The sequence below is a fragment of the Oryzias melastigma genome, linkage group LG21, assembly GCF_002922805.2.
Source record: "Oryzias melastigma strain HK-1 linkage group LG21, ASM292280v2, whole genome shotgun sequence".
Lineage (NCBI taxonomy): Eukaryota > Metazoa > Chordata > Actinopteri > Beloniformes > Adrianichthyidae > Oryzias > Oryzias melastigma.
The window spans coordinates 22988300-23013460 of record NC_050532.1 but is presented as its reverse complement, the minus strand read 5'-3'; the positions used below and the strand labels follow the sequence as shown (position 1 = coordinate 23013460).

Sequence of the window (25161 nt, the reverse complement as noted above, 5' to 3'; positions counted from 1 at the left end):
GAGTGTATTTAGGGACTTCCACAAACTGAAACTGTAATATTTGCTCACCAGGACTTGGTTCAGCTTAATTATCCTCAAGTTTAGTCACTTTTTCTAATGTCCTTTGAGTCATTTTAGCAGAGAATCCATTCATCTCCTACAAGACATTTGTATGCATTCACACTAAACTTTAATATTCAAGTTTTTCAGTTAGAATTTTAAGTTCTATAACTTTATTTCTGTTTGATTAAAAAAAAAAAAACTTGCACCATGCGCACATTTCAAGGTTGTCCAGCGTGAATGCAGATGAAGATACAGTTATCACCACTCTGGGTTCAGAGTCTCAATAAACAGGGTCATAAATGAAGCGATATTGATCTTAACTTTGGAACGATCACACAGGGGGAACACTTTTGAGTTAAACAGTGTCTCATTCAGCGAGCTGCATCAGAGCAGCCTTCAGAGCCAGAATGAAGGAGCTCTTGTGGGTTGCGTGTCTGTTCGTCTTTAGTCTTCATGGGTGTGGAAGTCTGGAGGTGAATGGAGATGAGGACTTCATGCTCCTTGCAGGTCCTCTGACTGAAAATGTGGCCACAGGGGAACATGAGTGCAATCTTCCCATAGTTGCTGCTTCTGAGCCGTATTTTGAGGTCCTCCAGAGCAGAGGGGTGACCCACGTCAAGGTGCCACTGTCATGGGCTCAGCTCCTTCCCACCGGTCTGCCCAGCCAGCCCCAGCAGGATGCAGTCCAGTGTTACAAGACTCTGATGAAGCAGCTGCTGAAGGTGGGTCTTCAGCCTCTGGTCGTCCTCCACGGATCCACCGTTCCAGACGCTCTGAGGTCCAGGTACGGAGGCTGGGAGAGCCAGGAGCTGGTGGAGATGTTCCAGCAGTATGCCGACTTCGCCTTCAGGGAGTTTGCAGATCTGGCACACTCATGGGTGACTCTCAGCGACTTGGGGAGCATCTGGAAGAACGGACAGACCGCTCAGCAAAACATTCTGCAGCTCAACAAGAATCTTTACAAGAACTTCCATCAACGCTTTCCTGAAAAATGTAAGCTTAAATTTGTGTCTCTATTCTTTTTAATCATTATTATTATTTAAATGTATTTTTTGACTTCAACTTTCCACACCTAAAACACTGAAGCTGTTGGACCTGTAAGGAAAACCATTTTATGATGCATTGATGAAACTCTCATTGCTGATAGCAGAGGTAGCATGTCAATGCTATCATGTTGTCTCAACAATGCATCAATAAAGTTGCAGCTAGGTCAATAATTTTTCATTAACGACTTTTTACTTTAAACTTTTAGGAAAAACTTGTTCTTTACATTCTGTTATGCTAACATAGTCTGTAATGCATCTGTGTTCACAGGGAAAAGTCTTTCCTTTGGGCTGAAAATAGAAGATCTGGAAACACTTTCACACATCAAGGCTTCAACGGTGGTAAAATGGAATCTGATACGATCACAAAATGAGATAAGATAAAAGATAAATCAAATCTAAAGTCTAAAAATATGCAAAAAGTAGAACATTCATGATTTTTTTTTTCAAACTGAGGCAAATGTTTGATATTTGTGAATCTAATAAAAACTTTTTCAGTTCTCTAGAAGAGTCTGGAATCATGACCATATAACACAAAAACGCTTTTATTTCAATCTTTATTTAAAATTAAGGCTAAAATTACAAAATAAAACAACAAATTCCATTTTAGATAAGAAAACTTGAACTTAGCAATAAAAACAAATGAGTTACCACCTGATTTATAAGTTGATATGTCTCCATAGTTTTTAAATCCTTGTCTTCTGTAGTATTTTTAAATATGTTTCATGAAGATAATCCAGTATAAAGAACAATTTATGATTAATTTTAAAACCATACAACTTAATTTTTTTGTGTGCATGATTTTAGTAAAAATGGTTGAATGAAATATAGCTATGGTTTTTGCTCTCAAGCTATTTTTTAAACAAATTAGTCAAAGCTTTGTTTTGTTGTCTTTTTTCCTAAACAGGCCGATTTCTTGACTGTAAACCTTGAGTTCAGCTGTGCTTCTCCTGCAAACTTTGCCCAGAAGCTGAGGAACATTCATGTACAGTGTTTTTCTTTACTTTATTGTCTTGCACTCTTATCTTGAATATACAGTACTAACATCTCTGTTTCACCTCGCAGATATCCAGTGGAAACTTGCCTATCCTAATTTACAAGATGATTCTTCAGGATTGTTCCGACAGTCAACTTCAGCCTCTTGGAGAATTACTCCAAGGTAAGAGTCAGTTCATGATGTGGTTGAATACATTTAGTTATTGTACAAGGACAAACTATTTCTTGGAGAAGAACGAGTGTTTGGCACATCTACTAAAATAAGTACCAAGTCATAAATATCACCAAATGCTTGTTTTTGTAATCTAATAGTCATTTACGCTTCATATTTTTTCCCCAAAACATTATAATCAGTTGAAAGACTCTGGAACATTACCAGGTTATTGGATCATAATTCTTATTCAAAACTTTGATAAACCATCACCTCAGAAATGAAGTTTAATGCTGACGCATGCTCTATAGGTGCAGCAGATATAAAGGTGTAAATTCAAAAAAGTAAAAAAATATGCAGTTCTTTTAAAATATTAAAGGTTCTTGAAGCCTTCAGGTTTTTCGTGTATTCTGTTGTTTTATAATATGATTTAAGGTCCAGATAAAATAACTTAAAATAGGGTTTTGAATTTGACCATTTGCGAATATGGAATTTACCAAAAATAGTGTTCTCTAATTCAGACGCGACTCCCACTTGATGACATCATCAATATTCGCCGGCTATCTACGTTAGTGCATAGCTGCCAGCACTCAGAAAATCCATAACATCGATTTTGTAACTTTAAAAAGTCATTACTTCATTACATAAATGCAAACTTCTGTGCTTCAGAGCACATCCACGTGAAGAAATGTGTTTCTCTTCCATGACACAGTGCAACAGGGATAACCCCCACTGTGGAGGGATACAGAGCCCTCCACCGCTTAGGTTTCACCCCTTCAAAAACTATTTTGGACACCCCTACCCCTCCAAATGCCCGAACAATTGGAAGGGTCGGGGAAGAATTCAGATTTGGCTTTAATATCCTCATAAACTTACATGATTTCTATACTGCAATGTTTGGAAATGCTTCAGTCTCCAGTTCATTATGTGGTTGATTTAATTTGGTCCCTGCCTGAACAGAAGTCGTACAAGGCAAAGTTAAGGTTAGGTTGCTGTCATTTCACCATAATATTCAGTTTTATTTACTTTTTTTTTTTTACAAGTTTATTCTAGCGATTTATGTTAGGAACTGGTGGTGTAGGACCTAATATACAGGAGACCAGACTTGATGGCTGAAACAGAACATGACAAGAACTAAAGAAATGTCACCAAAATTCCAAACCAAAGCGCACAATCCTCATAGATTTATGGTCATTTTAAAAATTGAACTATTATTCCTTTTCCTTGACATCAAGATGTCAGATAATGTTGGCAGTCTCTTATGATAGACTGCCAAAGTACAACAAACATAAAAGCTCTAACCTTTGTTCTTACCGAGAGCAACTAATATTATCTCTGATTAATATCCTCAAGGCTGTGGAAATCTCTTTGTGCTTACTATCCGCAGTCTCACAGTAAACAATGCATTCATATCTTTCAATGACTCACTGTCAGAAACGGGCAGACAACTGGTTCCACGTGCAGCAGGTATTTGTTCAGGCAGGGAGATAGGAGCCTAACACACCTAACAGTCCACAAACTACATCAGAGTCAGACAGGCAGAGGTCAATCATATACATAGGAGGATTAAAGAAGAGACTAGAGATGTCAGAGTCCAGGCGAGGGTCAGGGCAGGCGGCAGGAAATCAGAGAAGAAGAAGGGTCAGGTAAACAGAAGATCAGGTCCAGATAGAAACACTCGGTAATGTGGGCAGGGTGGGGAAAACAATACTTCACAATGTGTCAGGCTCTGTACAGGGCTTAAGTATCATGTGGGTGATTGTCAATAAGTGTCAGCTGAGTGTCATCCGGGGAGTGTGTGCTGGGGTTGCTGGGAGATGTAGTGTGTTTATTACTCTAGAAATGGCTCCTGCCGGTGACCAGAGGAAGACAGAGCTCTGACTCCTGACACTTACTTTGGCAAGAACATATTCAAATCTATTTAAAAAGGTTCATAGTGGTATGGTTGTTACCTCGACTGTTATAAAAATGGTCATATTAGATATTGATTTCAATCTGAAATGTCTATCCATCTACATTTCTACCAGTAGGGAGGAGCTGAGGATTTGTCCCAATGTTTCTAAAAGTTGCCAGTGGATGGTGTTTGCTTGGATAATTAAAGTGGAGATCTTGTACATTCCCAATGTGTTTAATGCCTTGTATCAATATTTAACATTGTTTGTTTATGGATGAAGTTATTATAGTTTGTAACATTCCATTTATGGATGTCCATTTCAAACACTGTACATTTCATAGTTCTACAGCATAGTGGACTGAATATCATTGGATGTGATGTCGTGGATGTGTTACTCCAGCTGGGTGTGCAGGACGCTTCATTTGGGTGAGGCGCATCAAAAAATTGTAAGTGCAGATCATGTGTATTCCCTCCGATTGACATATTTGCTTTATTCTTTACTCCAAAAGTTATCATCGTCAAAACTCAATCAAGATTCAAGAGTCCAAGAATGCCTATCAGACGGTTTGGGATAAATTTGGCTCCCAATCAGCAGCAGATCGAGATACTTTCCTTGAACAGTCTTTCCCCTCCGGTTTCCAATGGGCGACCTCTGCAGAGTCTTTCAAAGTGGAGGGCGGCTGGTTGGAAGGCGGCAAAGGAGAAACCATTTGGGACCGCTTTGGCCATGACAACTTAGCCTTTGAAAACCAGACAGCAGACCTCGCTTGTGATAGCTACAACAAAGTGGAATATGATGTCTACCTGCTGAGAGGTCTTCAAGTCAACACCTATCAGTTTTCCATCTCCTGGGCTCGAATTTTCCCAACAGGCCACAGAGACAGCCAATCAGAGCAAGGAGCTCTCTACTATGACAAGCTCATCAATACGCTCATAGAATCTGGCATCCAGCCTGTTGTCACGCTCTACCACTGGGATCTGCCACAGGCCCTCCAGGACAACGGTGGATGGACCAACCCAACTATTGTTGATGCTTTCAAAGACTATGCAGACTTCTGCTTCTCCAGGTTTGGAGACAGAGTCAAGACCTGGAACACATTTAGTAGCCCCTGGGTTGTGAGCCATGCTGGACATGGTACTGGTGAGCATCCTCCTGGAGTAAAGGACTACGTTTCCTCCTCTTATCAGGTACAAATTTGCTTCAAAATAACAACAAGCCTCTTATTCTTCCTCTTGTGCATTCATCTTATCATTTCTTCTTACCCTTTCAGGTCACTCACAACATAATCAAGTCTCATGCTGAGGCTTGGCATGTCTATAATGACAATTACAGGGCAACTCAGGGAGGGAAAGTGGGCATAGCACTTAATTCTGACTGGGCTGAACCCAAAGCCCCAACCAATACTGAAGACATTGCAGCTGCAGATCGCTACCTGCAGTTCATGCTAGGCTGGTTTGCACATCCCATTTTTGTAGACGGAGATTATTCCGTGGCACTGAAAACACAAATTGAGCTGAAAGTGAAAGAGTGCCCCAGCTCTCAGCCAGCAGTGCTCCCAGTTTTTACCACTGAAGAGAAGGCCAGGATAAAAGGAACAGCTGACTTTTTTGGTTTGAACCATTTTACCTCTCGGTTGGTAAATACTGCTAAAGGTGGTTGCACTCCTGGTCCTGTGGGAGTGGGAGATTATGGGGCAGATGTGGATCCCTCATGGCCTTCAACTGCCTCAGATTGGATCTTTTCTGCACCGTGGGGACTTCGGAGGCTTCTAAACTACATCTCATTAGAATATTTGAGTGTTAACAAAGTGCCTATCTACATCACTGGGAATGGTATGCCAACAGCATACAACACTGAAACCATCAATGATGTGAGCAGAGTGGAGTATCTGAGAAACTACATCAACGAGGCCCTGAAAGGTAAGTGTCTTCAATCATTTAAAGTAAATGTCACAAAAAAGACATTTTATAAACTTTTTTAATGAGATTGCATTATCTTGTGTTTTTCATATTATAGCACAAGCCCTTGACGGAGTTGATGTGCAAAGATTCACAGTGCAATCACTCATGGATGGCTTTGAGGGCCCACAAGGCTATAGTGAAAGATTTGGTCTTACTCATGTCAACTTTGAAGATGCAAACAGACAAAGAACCCCCAAACAATCTGCATATTTCTTCTCTGGTGTTATTGAAAACAATGGTTTTGGAACACCCACACGCCATTTAAAAAAAGTGGCAGAAATAACAGTAACCCCTCGTACATCCAAACTCGTAGCTTCACAGGTTCCATCCGAAGCAAAGGTAGTGTGGGACACCCTATCCAGGCAAACAAAGTTCCAAAGACAATTGTATCATTATGGTACTTTCTCCCAAGACTTCCTTTGGGGGGTTTCATCTTCAGCTTACCAGACTGAAGGCGGCTGGAATGCTGATGGGAAAGGACCCAGCATCTGGGATACATTTTCTCAAGTACCTGGCAACATTCCTGAAAATGCTAATGGGAACGTAGCCTGTGACAGTTACAACAGAATTGATGAGGACTTCTTCATGCTAGGAGCTCTGAAAGTGAAGTCATACAGATTTTCCTTGTCCTGGTCCAGAATCTTCCCTGATGGAAGACGCTCCTCTCTCAACCAGAATGGCGTTAACTACTACAACAGACTTATTGATGGTCTCTTGGCTCGTGGCATCACTCCCATGGTAACACTTTATTACTGGGACTTGCCCCAAGCTTTGCAAAACATTGGTGGCTGGGAAAGTATAGAGATGATTGATTTGTTCAATGATTATAGTGACTTTTGCTTTGCCACTTTTGGCGACAGAGTGAAATTCTGGATAACCTTCAACCAGCCTCACACAATTGCCTGGGCAGGATATGGAACTGGCGCCATGCCACCAAATGTCAAGAATCCAGGAACTGCACCATACATAGTGGCACACAATCTCATCAAAGCTCATGCTACAGCCTATCACACATATGATGACAAGTATCGTGCATCACAAGGTGGTCTGGTCTCCATTGCCCTGGATGCTGACTGGATTGAACCTTCTGATATTAATGATCCACACCGGATTCTGGCTGCTGACCGTGCAATGCAGTTCAGACTGGGTTGGTTTGCACACCCTATTTTCAAGAATGGAGACTATCCCGAGGCAATGAAAAAGCAAGTTTTTGCAAAAAGTGAACTTCAAGGCATGTCAGAGTCAAGATTACCTTCATTTACTGAGGAAGAGAAAAACTTCATTAAGGGAGCTGCAGATGTATTCTGTTTAAACCACTACACCACTAAGATAGTTACTCACATTACTGACCGACTGCTCCCACCATCCTATCAAACTGACAGGGACATAGTAGAAAATCAAGAAACGGATTCACCAACTACAGCTATTGAAGAGCAAAGAGCTGCAGCGTGGGGTTTAAGAAGACTCCTCAACTGGATAAAGGAAGAATATGGAGATCCAAACATTTACATCTCTGAAAATGGAGCAGCTTTAGATGCAGGAACCTTACGAGATGACATTAACAGGGTATTCTTTTACAAGACCTATATTGATGAGGCTCTGAAAGGTACAGTTTTTAGACTAAATAATGAAGTGTTCTCTCGACTTATTTATTTATTTATTTTTGCTTTAGTCATTAATCTTCATTTTTCTTGACAGCCTATGAACTTGATGGAGTGAAGGTAAAAGGCTACATAGCAACATCTCTCATGGATTCCTTTGAGTGGTTGAATGGCTATAAACTTGGGTTTGGATTGCACCATGTGGACTTTGGCAATATTAATAGACCAAGAACACCTAAATATTCAGCTCATTACTACTACCAAATCATGAAAGACAATGGTTTCCCTTTGCCAGATGATGAAAGGATGGAATGGGGACATTTTCCAAAGGACTTCATTTGGAGTTGTGCAACAGCAGCATATCAGGTCAGTTTAAATCTAAAGTTTTTAACAAACAAGCTACAAGAACTATTGAGTTTTTGTCATCTTTCCTTTTCCACTTTTAGATTGAAGGAGGATGGAGAGAAGATGGAAAAGGTCTAAGCATATGGGACAAGTTTGCTCATACTTCTCTAAAGATCGCTGACTTTGACAATGGGGACATAGCCTGTGACAGTTACCATAAGATCGAAGAGGATGTTGCCATTTTGAAGCAACTTAAGGTGACACACTATCGTTTCTCAATATCCTGGTCGAGGATTCTTCCTGATGGCACCATGAATTATATCAATGATGCTGGACTGAACTACTACCACAGACTGGTGGATGCACTGCTTGCTGCAAATGTCCAGCCACACGTATGTGTAAAAATCTAATGCTTTCTGAATACCTAAACTTCTAAGCATAAAAAAGATGTACACTTTTGTGTTTTCATATTGTGTTAGGTCACTCTGTACCACTGGGATCTTCCACAAGCTCTGCAGGACGTTGGTGGCTGGGAGAACGACACGATTGTTGACAGATTCAGAGATTACGCCGACCTCATTTTTAGTCGCCTTGGCCACAAAGTCAAACTTTGGGTCACCATTAATGAGCCATACAATGTAGCAATGGTAGGGCATGGCTATGGAGTGTCTGCCCCAGGTAAAGTAGTTTCATATTCCAGTTCCAGGTGTTCATACTTAAAAATGTGAACAGAAATAAATGAGCGAAAAACTGGGCATGTTTAGTAGAGGTGTGAGGAAAAATCGAATTGGACATATATTTCGATATGTCATTTAGGGATACTTGTATTGATCTAAAATGCGGACAAGACGATATTTAATTCCTTATTTATGAGTCAACATAGATCAGGATCTTACTCATATTTTTCACTCAAACCCCAAACCGCTAGTTAACAGCACATCATACTGAGCCTCTTTGAGCAACTCTACATCACAGCACCAAAGGAACAACACAGTTTAAAAGTACTGGAGAAGCTACATTTAGCAATGTTGGACATAAACAGCACTTTATTTCCTCACTCATACTTTAAGAACCTATTGGTATAGCGGATTCATTCTATGTTTTTTTTTTCTTACATTGAAAAGTATTTTGTTGTGGAAATAAGACAATACTGACTGTTCTCTAACCTTACGGGGTCCAGATGACCCCACCCTTATATTGATGTTTGATTCCTCCCATGACAAAGGTGGACAAGATTTTATGTCTGCTATGGACACCAGTGAAAATCATAAATCATTGGAAAAAAAAAAAGTTCAGCGCGCTGACTTGTGTGGTGCTGATGACCCCACTCCCAATGTCAACATACCGAGGATAGCACAAGGGTTACGAACAAATATGTCTTGTTCTACCAAAATAAAAGCACCATGAATTTGGTTAGGTAAAAGCAACTTCTATAAGAGATACAGTTGCAATGCTTGACATGATAATTAAATCAAATGAATTTTACTATTTTATTAACATGAATGGCATTTTCATAATCAGGTAGAGTTTTTTTTCTAAGTCATAAAAAATATAAGTACAGTCTTGGGTTTTATCATGACACGTATCGCGAGCCGTGTATCGTGATAGATATTGTGAGATGTGTCTCACGATACATATCATATTGCCGACTCTAATACCATATATTTATAAGTACAATGTTTCTTTACACGAAAGTCTCTGTTCCTCTGACTGAAGGTGAGAGCTTCAGGCCTGGAACTTTGCCATACATTGTTGGCCACAACCTTATCAAAGCCCATGCAGAGGCCTGGCACGTCTACAATGACAAATACCGTGCTGAACAGAAAGGAATGGTCTCCATTACCATCAACTCTGACTGGTCAGAACCAAGAAATCCCTATAAGCAAGAGGACATTACTGCCGCAAGACGGCTGTTGCAGGTTTGTTAACCGTGGCAAGTTTTGTCCAGTTTTATGTAAAGTCTGGCTCTCACTACCAATGGTTCTTCTTTTTCTCTAAACAGTTTTACATTGGCTGGTTTGCTCATCCCATTTTTAATGGAGACTACAGTGAAGTGATGAAGACCGTGGTTCGAGAGCGCAGTCTTGCTGCTGGCTTGGATAAATCTCGGTATAGAAACATGAAAGACAGAAGAATGTTGTGAATGAAGAGTATTGTACTTACATGTGTTTGTCTTCATTTGGTTTAACTCTGTAGGCTGCCTGAGTTTACTTCAGAGGAGATTAAGAGAATAAAAGGCACTCATGATTATTTCGGATTTAACCACTACACCACCGTTTTAGCATTCCCTGTGGACTACGGAAACCTTGCACATTACGATGGAGACAGGTAAGCAAAGACCATCAGTCATATTTTTGACTCATTTGTATGCACTTATTCTTGTTAGATTGGGCATCAGTTTGAGTAAGGGCACTATGACAACAATAAATGTCCTTTTTTTGGGAAGACACTAAGCTACGCCAGTGATTTAGTAGCAAGGTTTTTTACGGGGTTGTCTTTGTAACTGCTTTGAACATAAATTATTGTTACATTCAGGAACAGAAGAAGTCTGTACTAAGGACAGTCCTTATTTTTTCCATTATACAATCCTAGTTTGGGGTCAAAATAAAATGAAAAAACTCTTGGTTCACTTGGTTTCCTGTTGTAAAAAGCTTTAGTGACAAAAAAAAGACCAAGACAAGAAATGAGGCTTTGACTCAGTCTTAAAGCCCAAACACAGCAGACATGGTGACGTGGTTTAGTGCAAGCTGCTTTAAATATAAATACGACTTGTGGCAGTCAGTGAGCGTGGTCACACCAGAAATGGACTGCGGTGGTGGTAAGGCACTGTTGCTGAATCATGTAAATTTATGTGGCTAGGACCTACAGATGGGAAATCTATGCTGTCTTATGACTCAGATATGGATGAGTAAAGTGGAGGAATGGGTGACAGAAATTCTATATTTGCTCAAAAGCAATCAACTGCAAAGATCTTTGTTTTCCAAGGTTGGGTTTAAAAATGTATGAATCTTTGTGTTAAAAAAACAGCATCAATTTAGCCTTGAATAGATTTCAGACGAGTCTGAAGAGAAAAAATAGACCTAAAAGCTCTCATAACTGCATATTACACTAGCATTCGCCCCATACTGGAATTTGGCAGCATCATCTGTCTTGGGGCTGCCAGCTCACACAAAACGCTTGGAGAAGGTACAAGACAAATTCCTTACGCGGTTGGCTGGTTGAACCGATCGAGGCACAGATACAATTTTGACTTTGGTTTTATCATCAGATTACCAACATGTTTTGACATTTTTTAAGATCCAAATAGCAAATACAACCTGCACCGAACTAGATCTCACTTTTTGACAAAACATAATTGACTCTTCATACCTGTTAGACTGCTTTGGACTCAATGTGCCACAGCAAACCACCCAATAAGCTGTCTTATTCCATTTTCCTTGTGTTTTAGCTACACTTTTAAATATTGTATTTTAACATATAGCAAAGTTTTGTGAAAAATAAGAAATAATTAATGTCTATTTAATTATTTTTATTGTTTTATTATATGTAGTTGGTACATGAAGATTTTGAGATTTATACGTGTGAATTTGCCTAGTAACCCTTGAGCACCGTCCCCAGGTAATTTTTCCCCCAAGCAAAAGTATTTACATGATTTCCAATATATTGCATTTTCTGAGTGTCATGGGATAAAGTCATACATGTCCCAGAAATGAGTTGACCAAAGACCAAGTGTCCAGTATCATTTTTTTTCTCAAATTGCAATTTTATTTTCATTTTCAAGCATCTTTTTAGGATCTTCCTATGTTTGTTTTTTTAATTTTCCAACATAAATCAAAATGAAGAAAGCTACTCTAGTTTATCATGGGTTTTTTTATTGCTTTTTTAGTGGGTATATTATATCGGGTAAAAATTAAGTGATGGTGCAACTTCTTGTAGCAAAACTGTTTGAGGGTTAATAATCTGTTGGCAAAAATGTATAAATAATTACATAAAGAAAAAATATTTTTTGTTTGGAAGCAAAAAAAAACATGCTTTAACAGCTGTATTTTTTATTAAAAATTCAGCTTTTGCTGTTTATTTCACTGGTTTTGTAGAAAAGTGCTTTGTATGACCAAGTCAAATTGTTGTGTTTTTTTTTTTGGTGAAATGTGAAAAAAAGTTATTGAATGGAATCATAAACGCCTTAATTTGGTTCATCATTTCTTTTTGTTTTATCTGAGAGAATATACAAAAATGTTCCGCATAAATTTTGATGAAAATGTATTTGATGTTCTAGGGGAGCAGGGACCATTACTGATCGCACATGGTTGGATTCGGGTTCAGGCTGGCTGAAGGTCGCACCTTTTGGATTCCGCAAAATATTAAAATTCATCAAAGACGAGTACGGGAATCCTCCAATTATCATTACTGAAAACGGCGTCTCAGAGAGGGGGTCTGAGAATTTAAATGACGAGCACAGAAGCTACTTCTATGAGAAATACATCAACCAGGTGCTAAAAGGTAATTTCATCAACAGTTTTCTAAACACATTACAGCTGATATGATGTAAATGTTTGTTTAGTTTTCTTTAATGTTTTTTTTAAGCGCGGTTTGTTTTTACAGCCTACATGCTGGATGGCGTGGACATCCGTGGGTACACAGCCTGGTCACTGATGGACAACCTGGAATGGGCCACAGGTTTTGGAGAGAGATTTGGTCTTTTCTATGTGAACCGTTCCAATCCTGAGCTTCCTCGTGTTGCCAAAGCCTCGGTTTCTTTTTACTCCACCATTATCAGCTGCAACGGATTCCCTGATCCTGAACTGGGACCTCATGACTGCATGTCACCTGAACCTGAACCTGAACCTGAAGGTAAAGTGTCTCTGAATAATGAAGTTCCAACAGGCCAAAAGAAAAAGATGATTATTTGTTTTTAAAGAACAAGCAGTCCGACTGTTATAAATGAAGAAATTAGACAACCAGAGCATAGTTTGTGAAGGTGGCTGGATTGCTGGGTGTAGGGCTTTGTTGGAATTGTACTTAACCCACTGATCGAGTCTCTGAAAAAACCACAAGGCTAACGCTGAGTCCCTGATTGGTGGATGCCATGTGTCAACATCACCAAAGTTCAGATATTTGAACTCAAAAAGTGCTGCTGCTAGACTGACGCAGTGCGTTCATTCCTGAAATCGGGTCACAGGACCTCAGATCTCGACTTAAAAATACAATTTTCAACTCCTTTCGTGTGAATTGCTTTCAGTATGAAGGCAAGCTCCTTCACCCTGCTGCCTAAACTATGAAGCCACAAGAGGGTCCAAGTCAGGGTCTCCCTGTGCCGGTCCCCATCGGGCGTAAAACTCCCCGAGGAACCTCCTGTGCAAATCAGTGAAAGCTGATTCACTGTGGCGACCTCCGACGGGATGTCCTGAAAGATAAACAACAGACAATAGTCTGTGAGGGAATCCTACGGCACTATGGTCATATGGTTAGTAAGGATCCAGTACTAGCACCTTACTAACATCTAGAGTGTGCCGTAAGAACCCCTTACAACTGTGCCATCTGTATAAGTACATGCAACTTCTATTAGCCTTACGAATACTTCACAATGTACTTGCCATACGCAGGACAATTGATAGTTCCATTGTCACAATGTCTCTTGAAGTGGCCCCCACGGGCCTCTAAAAACCTAAAAGAAACACCTGTGCCACCCTTAAGATGCATCCGGTCCTTTCAACAACCCTTCATGGCTCGGACAATCCAAAGGCCTGCAGAACTCGTATGGGTCAACCCCCTATTTAGATGCATTCAGGGGTGTCAAACTCCAGTCTTCAAGGGCCGGCATCCTGTTGGTTTTCAGGGAAAATGCCTCATCTGCTGCTGATTACCTTGGTCAGGTGTGTTTAGCCAATAAGAAGTTTCTATGGCAGGCAAGTTGGACAACCCTGGCCCTCGAGGCCTGGATTTTGACACCTAATTAACAACCAGGATTGGGGGCTGATAGTTGTTTCATTTTTTCATATCATAGTTGTTAGTTAAAGCTTGTTTTTTCTGTGTCTGTAAATCAGAAAAAAACTATTCTGTTTTGTTGTCTTTCTTCCAGCAACTAAAGAGCCAGAGAGAGAAGACTCTGTGAGCTTCCTGGGTATGAAATTGTCCATCAGCGAAGCTGCGACTGGACTCAACACCACCTTTGCTCTGCTGATCGTTGCCGTTTTCGCAGCGATTGCTATGACCACTTTGTTTTTTGTTAAAAGAAGAATAAAATAAAATGTAGAGAAAAGACATCCAATGGAAATGATCTAAAACATCTTTTAGTGTCTACTCTGTAAATAACAAATGTTCCGCATTCTCAAATCAATCCATTGGTACAGCTTATATGATCACATTTGCGATGTGTACTTTGTAATGTAGAAACATGCAACTAATATCCACTGATATAAATTGTTGCATAATACTTTAACAAGGTTGATTGACTACATAATCAATAAAAATTTTTTCATGAAATAAAATGATTCTTGACTTCTTTTTTTTTTTTAAGAGAACACAGAAATAGTAAATAAAGTATAAAAGTTGGAACTATTTACTAATATTACAATATTATAGGCCACTTGAAGTGAGTCATTCTCTACAAAATGATTTTTGGAATATTTTAGATTTTGCGCTTTTATTCACAGAAAGTAAAAAATAACAATCTACAATAATTTGATGGAGTAGTATTTTACCCACAAACATCAAATAAAAAATATATTTTTGAATAGATTGTATTTGTTATTTATTGAAAATGCACTGAAAATGTGAAAAATTTAAATCTAATATATATGAAATTTAGCAAAAAAAAATGTATTTCAATCTTGGTGTTTTTGGTTTGAATGAGTCTTTTTTCTCCTCCTAAAATAAAAATATGGAACCTAAAAACAAATGTGACTTTTATCAATATTATTGCCAAGAACTCTAGCAAACATATAAAACTTGTTAACACTTTAGATAAGGTGCTCCAAAATATAATGGTGATAAAGATAGTTCATCTATTTGTTAAGCTTGTAAACAGTTTATTAATATAGTGTTTGTATACAATGGTCTCCCTTTATATTGTAATTACTCTTACTAAGTATGATTATGAGTATTAATGAATTTTATTCGGCGTATTGTGCTAAAAAATGTCTTAATAATACCCTATAAACACATTAATAATGTTTGTTAATGTGTTAATAAAGCTTGTTAAGGAATCTCATTATAGTGTTACCCAAAACTTCATTAAGAACACCATCTAGTAGAAATATAGTGATTATAAGAAATTGCTATTCATTTTATTAGGTAGATCTAAGTTTTGGGTTCAAATTTCACTACTACTTTAGTGTTTCTTGTTGTTTTCTTCTTGAAATCAAACAAACTCCAAAAATTATTTCTTTATACAGATGCCAAATGTCTCCAAATCCTCAAGAGTGTAGAGTTGAGATCTGTAGGTGTTAATACCTGAAATTAATTCAAATTTAACCCTTTTTTCCACAATTGATTGTCAAAGAAGGTCAAATAAACCAATGAGATGCAAAGATCAGAATTCCACTCAGAAATTCAACAAAATAACCAAATAAATTAGTGACTTTCACACTTTTATATAGTTTTACCATTTTATTCCAAAAAAACTAACCACAAATTACTAGCAATACAAAAAGTATAAAAAAGCTATAAAAAAATCAGAAATAAATGAGATGAACATGTTTAAGTTGGCACTGTGGGCATTATTCTGAATACAAAAGATGGCATCTTAAGAAGTGCACTCAAGGCACAGAATTCACATTTTTCACTTTCCAACCCTCATTTAGACTGTGGAACATAAAACTAAAACTTTCCCGTCTTGGTGCATGATACATGGAAAAGTTTACGGTGAGGAGTAAACATTTGGTGCTCATATGCAACAAAATCCTTAAAGGAAGAAGTGACAAGTTGTATTTAAAGGGTAACCAAACAGGGCAGTTGGATGCTGACTCAATTCTCAGTCCAGATTTTTAAAAAATTCAAAAAAGGGGGCGTGGCTAGTGGAGGCAACAGAGCGGGGGAGTTACATTTACAGAATTAAAGATGGGTGTGGCTTTCATACTGGAGTTGCAGAGCATGATGATGCGGAACTTCCATTACTCACACCAGTTGACCAATCACAATACCTCAATTCAACCTGTAGGGGGCAGCACACAGATGGCTTTTGACTATACTTTGAGGAATTAAACAAGTTTATTTTAATTTTCCAAAAATTTGGAAATGACCAACAAACAGCACTTTTAAAGCCCCATCTATAGAGATCAACAGACACAAAAAGTTGATTTAGGGTTTGGTTACCCTTTAAGGTAAAAAAAGAGGGAAAAAAACTGCTGTGTTTGAAGCGTCCAGCTATTGACAGCAGTGAAATTTGAAGCAAACCTTTGCCACAGTGACAACAGCCAACTACTAGATGTAAAAAAAGAACAGTATTAAACATTTAGAGCAAAACATAACATCATATTTTTCAAGCATTACCCAGGTTGGTTTATTCCTTTGGACAAAGGCACCTCAAGTGTGTTCAACTCTCCTTCAAAAGGCCTGAACTGCTAGAAAAGCAGGTTCTACCAGGCTTTCTATCAGGAAGATCATCCAGTTTTTTGCTTCTTTTTTTGGAAAATGGATGCAAACACATTCATGTAAACGGAGCAATGCGAGGATGAATCGGAAGCAATAAAATGTGGCAACAAACCCCCCCAAAGTATAAAATCATGAAACAAAAGCAGCGCTGCACATCCTCTGCCAATACAAGACATATATAAAATAAGTACGTCTGTTCGACTTCTAGGGAAATAAATAGGATTTAAAAGATTGTGACTTAAGACCGTTTTGTTAATAACGGAAAAATCCTGCCTGGAACAGAAAACCAACACAGTAGGCAGTTAAACCCGACCCCAGATGTCCTAATGCCACATTTCCTGCTTCGCATTCCAAGCTCCGTGAAGACAGACGTGGGAATGCTGACCGGCGCCGTGGCAACACTGCCACAAACGGCTAACAGAAACACACTTGAACGACGCCCTTGTGGGACAACACCTTTAAGTCTTTGCCGGTAAGACAACCCCTCCCAGTACCTTTTTTTTTCTTTTGCAACTACAGTCATCAACTCTCACAAAGTACAAAACTCTTACGAACTTGCACAACTGGTTTGGCCCTACTTCAGAAAGATTCCATAAAAAAAACAGTTCCAGTTTGAGTGTAAGGCAAACTTGAGATTCACAACTTTCAACACTTGACAAAAATATCATACAAAAAAAGTTTGATAAAAATATTTGTATAAAAAGGAATAGCTGCCCTGAGGGAGATGCACACGGGATTTGTTCTCGTTGCACGATGGCAGTTTGTAAGCACTTTGGATCTTCATGCAGGTCGGTGCCTCCAGGTGACTTGATGGTCCACCACGGCTGGTCGTCAACACTGGAAGGCCTCAAGCAATGTCCCATCATGCATGAGCACTCCCTGCTCAGTTCCCTTCTACTTTCACTGCTCCTCCTCCTCCATGTTTGTTCGGATCAGCTGCTGGAAGGTTACGCCCGGAGACCTGTGAACGTGGTCAGAGTAAGCTCTCGTTGGGATTACTGATTGAGTTACGGGGTGAAATCGACCTACCTTTGTCACAGGTGCTGGTCTGCTTCTCCTGGGCAAAGTTGAGCCGGTTCTGCTCTGCCGCAGTGCCGTTGGACTCTGGACTGCTGCTGCGCGGAGGGCTGCTCTCCTCATTCTGGTACGCTAGGTCCAGATGCTGCTGGGCCAGTTTTAGGTGTCTGCGTAGCCTCTCCAGCTCCCGCGATGACGACTCGTCGCCGAATGACTCGCGGCCCGAGTCTCTCAAGTTATCTCTGAAGGGCATTTTCCCGGACGGGTCCTTCTTCACAGTGGTGTGGTAGCCTGGAGGCGCTGAAGGCTGGCGGGAGAAGGAGGATCTATTGCTGGGGAGCGCTGAATGGCGAGGCGAGCGGTGAGAACGAGGTTTTCGTGGGCAAAGGCATTCGCGTAGTCCACTGAAGCCGAGGTGAAGGATCTCCAGCACGGTGAAGAGGAGACACAGGATGCTGACGCCGTACATAATGAGCAGGAAGATGGTTTTCTCGGTGGGGCGGGACACAAAGCAGTCCACCGTGTGGGGGCACGGAGACCGGGTGCACACGAACGACGGCAACACCTCCACTCCGTAAAGGATGTACTGTCCAAACAGAAAGGCCACTTCAAAGACGGCGCGCGACAGCAGCTGAAAAACGTAGACCTTCATCAGGCCGTCTCTCTTGATGCGCCGCCGTCCGTCGTGCTTGTTTTTGGGCTTTGGTGCGACTTCCTTGTCCTTTTCCGGCTCAATTTCCTCCATGATCATGGGATCCTCCTCCCCGTTATCTTCTGCCTCTTCGTAGTCCCTGTTGGCACCGCGACTCACAATAGGTATCCGCTTCCTGCTTTGGGGTCTGTAGTCTTCATCGTCCATGCGGGCGATCTTGTGCATGGCGAATCCGAGGTACATGACGGTGGGCGTGGTGATCATAATCACCTGGAACACCCAGAAGCGAATGTGCGAAAGCGGCGCGAACGCGTCGTAGCACACGTTCTCACAACCGGGTTGGTGTGTGTTGCACACAAATTTACTCTGTTCATCATAATAGATGGACTCGCCCCCGACCGCCGTCAGCACGATCCGGAAGACGATGAGGAGGGTGAGCCAGATTTTACCCACAAAGGTGGAGTGATTGGAAATCTCATCCAGCAGACGTGTGAGGAAACTCCAGCTCATTTTGATCACAGAACAGGAAATCTGTCAACCCTGTGAAAACCAAAAAATAAAATCATGTTAGTCTTTATTGTCTTGCTTTCATATTGCTTTCAGAAAGCAGCCACAAGGAGGTGCTAGACCATTAAAAAAGTGAACTCCTCAACCATCCTGCAGCCACAATCCTGCATGCCCAGACAAAGACCCCTGAAGGATCTGGACGTTAGTCACGTTCACAGCACCATGATACATACTTGATACGCAATATTTAAGCCTTACAAAACAAGTATTATCACTTGATTTCAGGGATTTCTCATCCATCCACAACTTGCAGAAGTTATTGGTGTCCAGACTTGTAAACTCAAATCTTTTCAGCTGAAGAGCTCCTGTGGTTTCACACGTTCTGTGACAAACCTCAGCTTCTACTGAGTCATGGCAAATTACCATAAAAACTCACTTTAGCAAACGGGAATAAACTGCACAGATGTACACACAAAAACACATTCTACTCAGCATATACATCCAAAAGAGAAATAAGTGGATTGTACGAGGTCGTTACAGCAATTGTTGGATTGAAGAACTAATATTTGGCTGTTCTTCTAAAGCTTATTACCCAATAATAAACAACATTACATGTTAGTTCCATCTAAACCCCATTAGTGCTTAATCTTCTGTCACAAGATTGAAACATTACCAAGTAATATTTCCCTCTTTCTTCATCTAAAACTTTAGTAAACCATCACCTCAGAACTCAAGTGTCTTGCTCAATTGGTGCAGTACACAAAAACTACAACAACCACAACTAAAAAACCCAGGACCAGAAGTCCTGGTGCAATGATTATACAATATATAATTATACAACTTACCCTAACCCAAGAGTTCAGAATTGTAGATTTTTTTTTAATTAAAGCTTAAAATTGGAAAAAAAACGTAACTAGTTGACAGTTAAAATAAAGTTTATTTTTAGGGATGAAGGGGACTTCTGGTTTTGGTTGAGAACTTCTGGTTCTGGACATTGATGTCTGCAGCCAGGTCCTCCCAATTCAGTCATGGAAAATGGATCTACTCCTCAAAAAGCAGATGCATCGGAATGGAGCAGAGCCGGGAGCTTGTGGCCCAGCCGACTGTAACTTTGATGCCATAAATAAACCTTTTTTCAAACTGATTTTTTTTTTTGCCTGCTCCTGATTTACAACAATTTGAATAAAAAATACCCAGAAATAAACATTTAAACTGAATGTCCTCAATAGATGCCCTTCATCATCATCATCATAACATGTCTGTGTTTTGTCTGCACTTCAAACGTGCTTTTCTGTTGCACAGCTGCAGCCCAAAAGCTTGCAAATCTCTCATCTTTATCACTGATCAGTGGCTTCCTGCAGCATCTTCATCCTGCAAACAGCTGTATGGTAACAACAGCACTGTGGCGTGGAGGCAACAGCTGCTACTCAGGGAGACAAAAGACTTTTCAGGAAGGCCTTATCAGTCAACGATGGGTTAATTCAGCAGTCTCCTGAGATAGCATAGCTATGGTGTTTGTTCCATTAAACCATACAGAGATAACCATCACGAGTTGCCCTAAGACAGGCAAAGCACTTAAAGAAGCATATCACTCAAAGACACTGTGTTTTTGAGTTACTTGAGAGCTTCTTGTCAACGCAAGACATCAGGTTCTTTTGTTCAAAACAACCTGATTCTATACCATCTCTGGTGATGGATTTCTCTTTTGTGTTGCTACTCCTGACAATGCAAGGAGTCACAGCAAACATAAAGCAGCTAAAATCCAATAAAATCAAGGATTCAGTATAGAATTAGTATTAAAAGAAACACTAAGAATGTGTAGTAATAATTTAGGCTTTTTTGACTGTTAAACAAATAGGCCTTGTTGTGGATGCACACTAAACTACTATAGGATTTTTTAAAAATAAAACAAAAAAAAAAAAACACAACTGAAAACAATAAATCAATAATATATTTGAGCTCTTTCATAACGCTCTCCACAAGGCAGTCTGGGCCCATATGTGCCACTTGGAAGTTTAGTTCCATCCCCTCACACTGAAAAACAGAGGGGCTTTTGTGGCCCCTCACATCTGGGAGGCGAGTTAAAGTGAAGCCCTCGAGCCTCAAAGCTCCAAGGCTTTTATTCTGATAGGATACATGCATAATTACCCTAAAATGAATGAAACTACAAGTGTGGTCAGACTGTAAATAGACCATATAATTAGTCCTCATTATAAACAAAAATAAATTATGCAAAACTGCAGTTTTTTATGGAAAAATACTTTAAAGGACAGATTTTTAGAGGAAAAAAACTACTTCCGGTGTAATATTATACAAATTTCCGTGGCACGGTTATGAAAAATAAAAAATAAAGGGAGGGGAAAAAATCCTCTTCGTGGCACGACGTCATCACGTAAAGGTTTGTGTCCAAAGTAAGTATTATATATTAAAGTATAATTATAATATCGGCTAAATTTAGATTAAAACAGCAAGCACTTTGAGGGGGGAAAGTCGATGAGACCACCGTAGAAGACTGTTATCCCGCCGGACACATCCTCACAACAAAAAAAAGCCGTAAACACGCCAAATTTAATGGAAAATTAAAGCTAGAAAATTTTACGACAGTCTCCATCGACTGTTCTAGAAAACACTTTATTGGCGCTTCCCATTAGCATGTGCGCCCAAACTTCAATGTACAGGATTAACGTTCACCTCTAAAAAGTGTTATTTTTAAAATACATATATCTATTTAACATAACCGGAAACACATTAGAGCTATTATAAATATATACTATTAAAAATTAGAAGCAAAAAGAGGCTGAAAAAAGTGATGCTGCCGCGTCTTTTTCACTGCCGCGCCTCGTCTTGTTTGGTGTCTCACCTTCAGCTGAAATTCCAGCAGATTTCTTTCCTTCACCAGATCTTATCTTTCAAGTTTTCTCTCTTATTTTCTTCTTATTCAAATATCACGCCATCCACGTTTTCTTTTTCCTCCCCTCCAGAAGAGTGGGGTACGTCCTGCGCCCGTTGCGTGGATTGAACTGCTGGGAGAAGAAGACAAAGACTGATCCCAAATCTCCCCGCACCTCCTCCTCCTCCTCTCCTCCCAGTCTCCACCCACTCAACTCCTGATGCAATCCTCACCGCCAACCGCTTGGCTTAAGGGACTCCATGCGCTCTTGTGTTGCACGCAAGAATTTTTTTGCAAATTGTAAGGAAAAAAAGCACCATGCACATGTTATTACAGATTTACCGAGAAACTGCTGCAGGATTTTTAAATAATCTGCCCTTACACGCATGAGGCTCAAGACCTACTCCCATGAAAATTGTGTTTTAGCATGTTTTTGTAGTATTTCTCATGATGCAAGACACATACCAACAAAATATTAGCTTAAGATTGCAATTCTGAGTATTTTTCTTTATTGAAATCATTGACAATCTGGAGAAAACGAAAAAAAATTATTGCTGAAAAAAACTTGGAGATGTGACGTAAATAAAAATGTCTCATTTTACAGAAAAATACTAAAATCATGACGGTTAGCAAGCATAGTCACGAAAAAGAAAATTACATTTTTGTTAACTGGTAACTTCCTTAAAGCTGTTTGTAGATGACATTGGAATTTTTATGGGATGAATTTGGTTTCTACACTAAAATTATGATACTTTTTTTGTTAAAGTGAACTATTCCATTAGAAATTAAATTTAACCTAATATGATCAAAAAAGTACCACTGAATATTTTACAGTAAAATTCTGGCAACCTCAGCTGCAGTTTTCTACTGTTTCTGGTGTTACACTGTATTTTTCAAGGGTTAATGCATTTCTATTAACAATAAACATTAAAAATATTAACATTTTTTTTGGAAAGTTTAAAGCAACACTTTATTTTTAACAGTGAAATTCTAGCAACCACCTCTGCCAGTTTTTTTACCGTAATTTTTACATATTTTTTTTTTTACAGTGCATCTGTAACCGAATAAATGTGAATCCACTTGCAACAAGAGATTTTTATTATTTTTTTATGGTATCTTGGGCGCCCCCTATCGGTTTGTGTCTGTATCAGTTGTGCAGCAACAAAACTTTATTAGTTGGGACACAGACACGCCCGAGGTAGGTCGCATTTTGCAGCACTCTGTTTTAATTATGTATTTCTCCATTTTGAATTCATGTCTTGGAAAATATTATTTTGTTTTATGTAATTTGGGTGTTTCTTTGTTACCTTGATGTATTTTGGGTTAGCTAATGCAAGTATGTTAAACGAACTTTTTACTTTTTGTAGCATGCTGTATGTGAAATGCGAGCGGGAGCCTTTCGTGTCTGACCATCACCATCTTTCATGTACAGGTACATAATTTTGTTCTAAATTTATTTTGTAAACTACATTTTATTAGTTAGTTGGGACACAGACACGCCCGAGCATGCTGTATGTGAAATGCGAGCGGGAGCCTTTCGTGTCTGACCATCACCATCTTTCATGTACAGAAAATAAACAGAATCAAAGACAAGTCGGCTGTCCTGTCGTCTGAAACAAACAAACACAACGCAGAGATCCTCCCGGACCAGCCAGCACCAAGGCTGAGCTGGTTACACATCTGTTGTGCCAAGATACTTTTGCCCTGCCAGAATTAGTTTTCCCTGCCACGGCACAATTTCTGGCATCATATTTTGCCCCAAAAAGTATAAACAAAGGTTTACATTATAGTGTTTTTTATTTTCTTTTTCAGATTTTCTACGTAAAAAATAAAACGACATAGGGCACACATACAGCCTGCCAGAGTCTGTGCCGTCCTATAATTTGAAGTAGTAGCAACAACTATCTATTCAATACCCAAATAAAAGCTCCCCAAACAGTAATTTTCATAAATCGTGTTTTTTATCCTAAATTAGCCAATCAAAAGTCTTTTTTTTTTCCAACACATAAAGCCGTTGTAGTTTTGAGTAGAATATGTAGGGAAAAAACGCAAATATAACAAACTCTCAAAGACCTAAGAATAAACATTCACCTTCTTTCTATGCATTTTTGGAACAAAATATGTATTATAAAACAAATCAACAATGTCAGAAGTCGTGATTAAAAAGGGGATTCAAATTCTGGCAGATACATATCTTGGCACAAGCAGAGTAAGGGGTAATGCATTACAAAGTAACAAATTACTTTTATTACTTTTGTCCAGGGTTCTAAATGAACTTTTTTGGTTCCTAGCCGGGATTTCTACTGGCCAAATTTTTTTTATTATCATTATTTATTTATAGTTCCTAATGATGATTATTCTCTTGCATAAAAAGATGAATAATTTTTAAAAGCATCATCTTATGCCAGGTTTTATAATGTAACAGAAATTCATGATATTTTTATAAAAGTCACCAAACTTTTTGATGAACAAATACCTTTTGTAAAGTTTTATAAATGGTTCTAGTTTTTAAAACATACCAAAAATGTAAATCTCTTTTATGTTATTGAAAAAAATAAGTTAAAATCTATTTGTTAGTTTTTTTTTGTTCTTCCAGCTCCCATGTCTGTCAGAAAGGGGATGTAGGAGCAGCGTGCGGCTGGCGTTCTCCGCTTCCTGCCGCGTAGATGTTCGGAAGTTGTTGCTTTCTCCAATCACCTGTCACACTTTCCTTAGTGGAAGTTATCCATGAGTTTTATAGGCCATTCTGCAGTGACAGATATACACTGAGGCGAAGGAGTTTCAAATCAATTTCATTTTGTTTTTTGGCCCATGTTGGTACCGGTATGAATCCCAAATGGCAGATTGTCCAAAGACAGCACTTTACGACTAATTCCTCCTCTGAAAAATGGAACCTACAAGTTCTGCTGTCTGATGTTGACCTGGCTTTCACTCAAGGGGGAGAGGAGTCTAAGTGGAAGCTGGCTGACGCAGCACTTTCCTTTAGAGGAGACTTAAATGAAAAACATGCATTTAGATTTGAAATACTGCAGGCGGACAGCAGGATCAGCCGTGCGAGGAAGTTAAATGATCGCATCTTTTTACTCCGGATCTTTTAAAATGCCTGCATTCAGCAATTCCCCATTTCTACACACACAATGCCCATTTACTTTTTCATCCTCTGTCACTGCATGTCATTGAAAACTGTTGAGCTTTCATCCAGAATTTCTGCTCACTGGCTCTTTTTAAGGGGCTAGCACGCAAAGAAGAGCTAAAATTTTTAATATCTGCAGCGAGCAGGATGTCAGTGGAGGAATGTATTGCCCTTCCCCCTTTCTAGCTGAGGCTCCATTGTGCACCACAAGCATGCTTTTATTCATAGGGTGCATTATGGGGTGCCCCCTGTAAACCTCAGTCCAAATGACAGAGATATGGCCAACAATCTGTAGCCTGAACGGAGCAATCTTGTGGTTTTTGCTAATTTCAAAAT

At 39.4% G+C, this 25161-nt stretch overlaps 2 protein-coding genes across 2 annotated transcripts; one reads left to right on the top strand and one right to left on the bottom strand.

The window, feature by feature from the left end:
* The first annotated feature begins 431 nt into the window (after positions 1–431).
* On the top strand, positions 432–14520 carry LOC112155272 (lactase-phlorizin hydrolase). The gene is made up of 17 exons (XM_024286796.2): positions 432–1035; positions 1357–1427; positions 1993–2070; positions 2151–2244; positions 4468–4552; positions 4636–5314; positions 5398–6046; positions 6144–7694; positions 7787–8055; positions 8136–8426; positions 8514–8712; positions 9751–9953; positions 10037–10143; positions 10231–10362; positions 12311–12534; positions 12637–12885; positions 14114–14520. The coding sequence occupies exons 1-17, from the start codon at positions 450–452 to the stop codon at positions 14278–14280; spliced, it is 5634 nt and encodes a 1877-aa protein (XP_024142564.2). The 5' UTR covers positions 432–449; the 3' UTR covers positions 14281–14520.
* Positions 14521–16262: 1742 nt separating this feature from the next.
* gjc4b (gap junction protein gamma 4b) lies at positions 16263–21885 on the bottom strand. Its single transcript, XM_024287063.2, has 3 exons — positions 21663–21885; positions 17656–18835; positions 16263–17587 (listed from the first exon to the last, which is right to left on the bottom strand). Exons 2-3 carry the CDS (start codon positions 18803–18805, stop codon positions 17574–17576), a joined length of 1164 nt encoding a protein of 387 aa, XP_024142831.1. The 5' UTR covers positions 18806–18835; positions 21663–21885; the 3' UTR covers positions 16263–17573.
* Positions 21886–25161: the final 3276 nt, after the last annotated feature.

Bases quoted from the DNA above. Each gene is read 5' to 3' on its own strand.
- LOC112155272 (XM_024286796.2), top strand. From the start codon at position 450: ATGAAGGAGCTCTTGTGGGTTGCGTGTCTGTTCGTCTTTAGTCTTCAT. The intron at 4,553-4,635 runs GTGAGGCGCATC...TTACTCCAAAAG, and splicing joins GTGCAGGACGCTTCATTTGG to TTATCATCGTCAAAACTCAA. The intron at 7,695-7,786 runs GTACAGTTTTTA...TTTTCTTGACAG, and splicing joins TATTGATGAGGCTCTGAAAG to CCTATGAACTTGATGGAGTG.
- gjc4b (XM_024287063.2), bottom strand. From the start codon at position 18,805: ATGAGCTGGAGTTTCCTCACACGTCTGCTGGATGAGATTTCCAATCAC.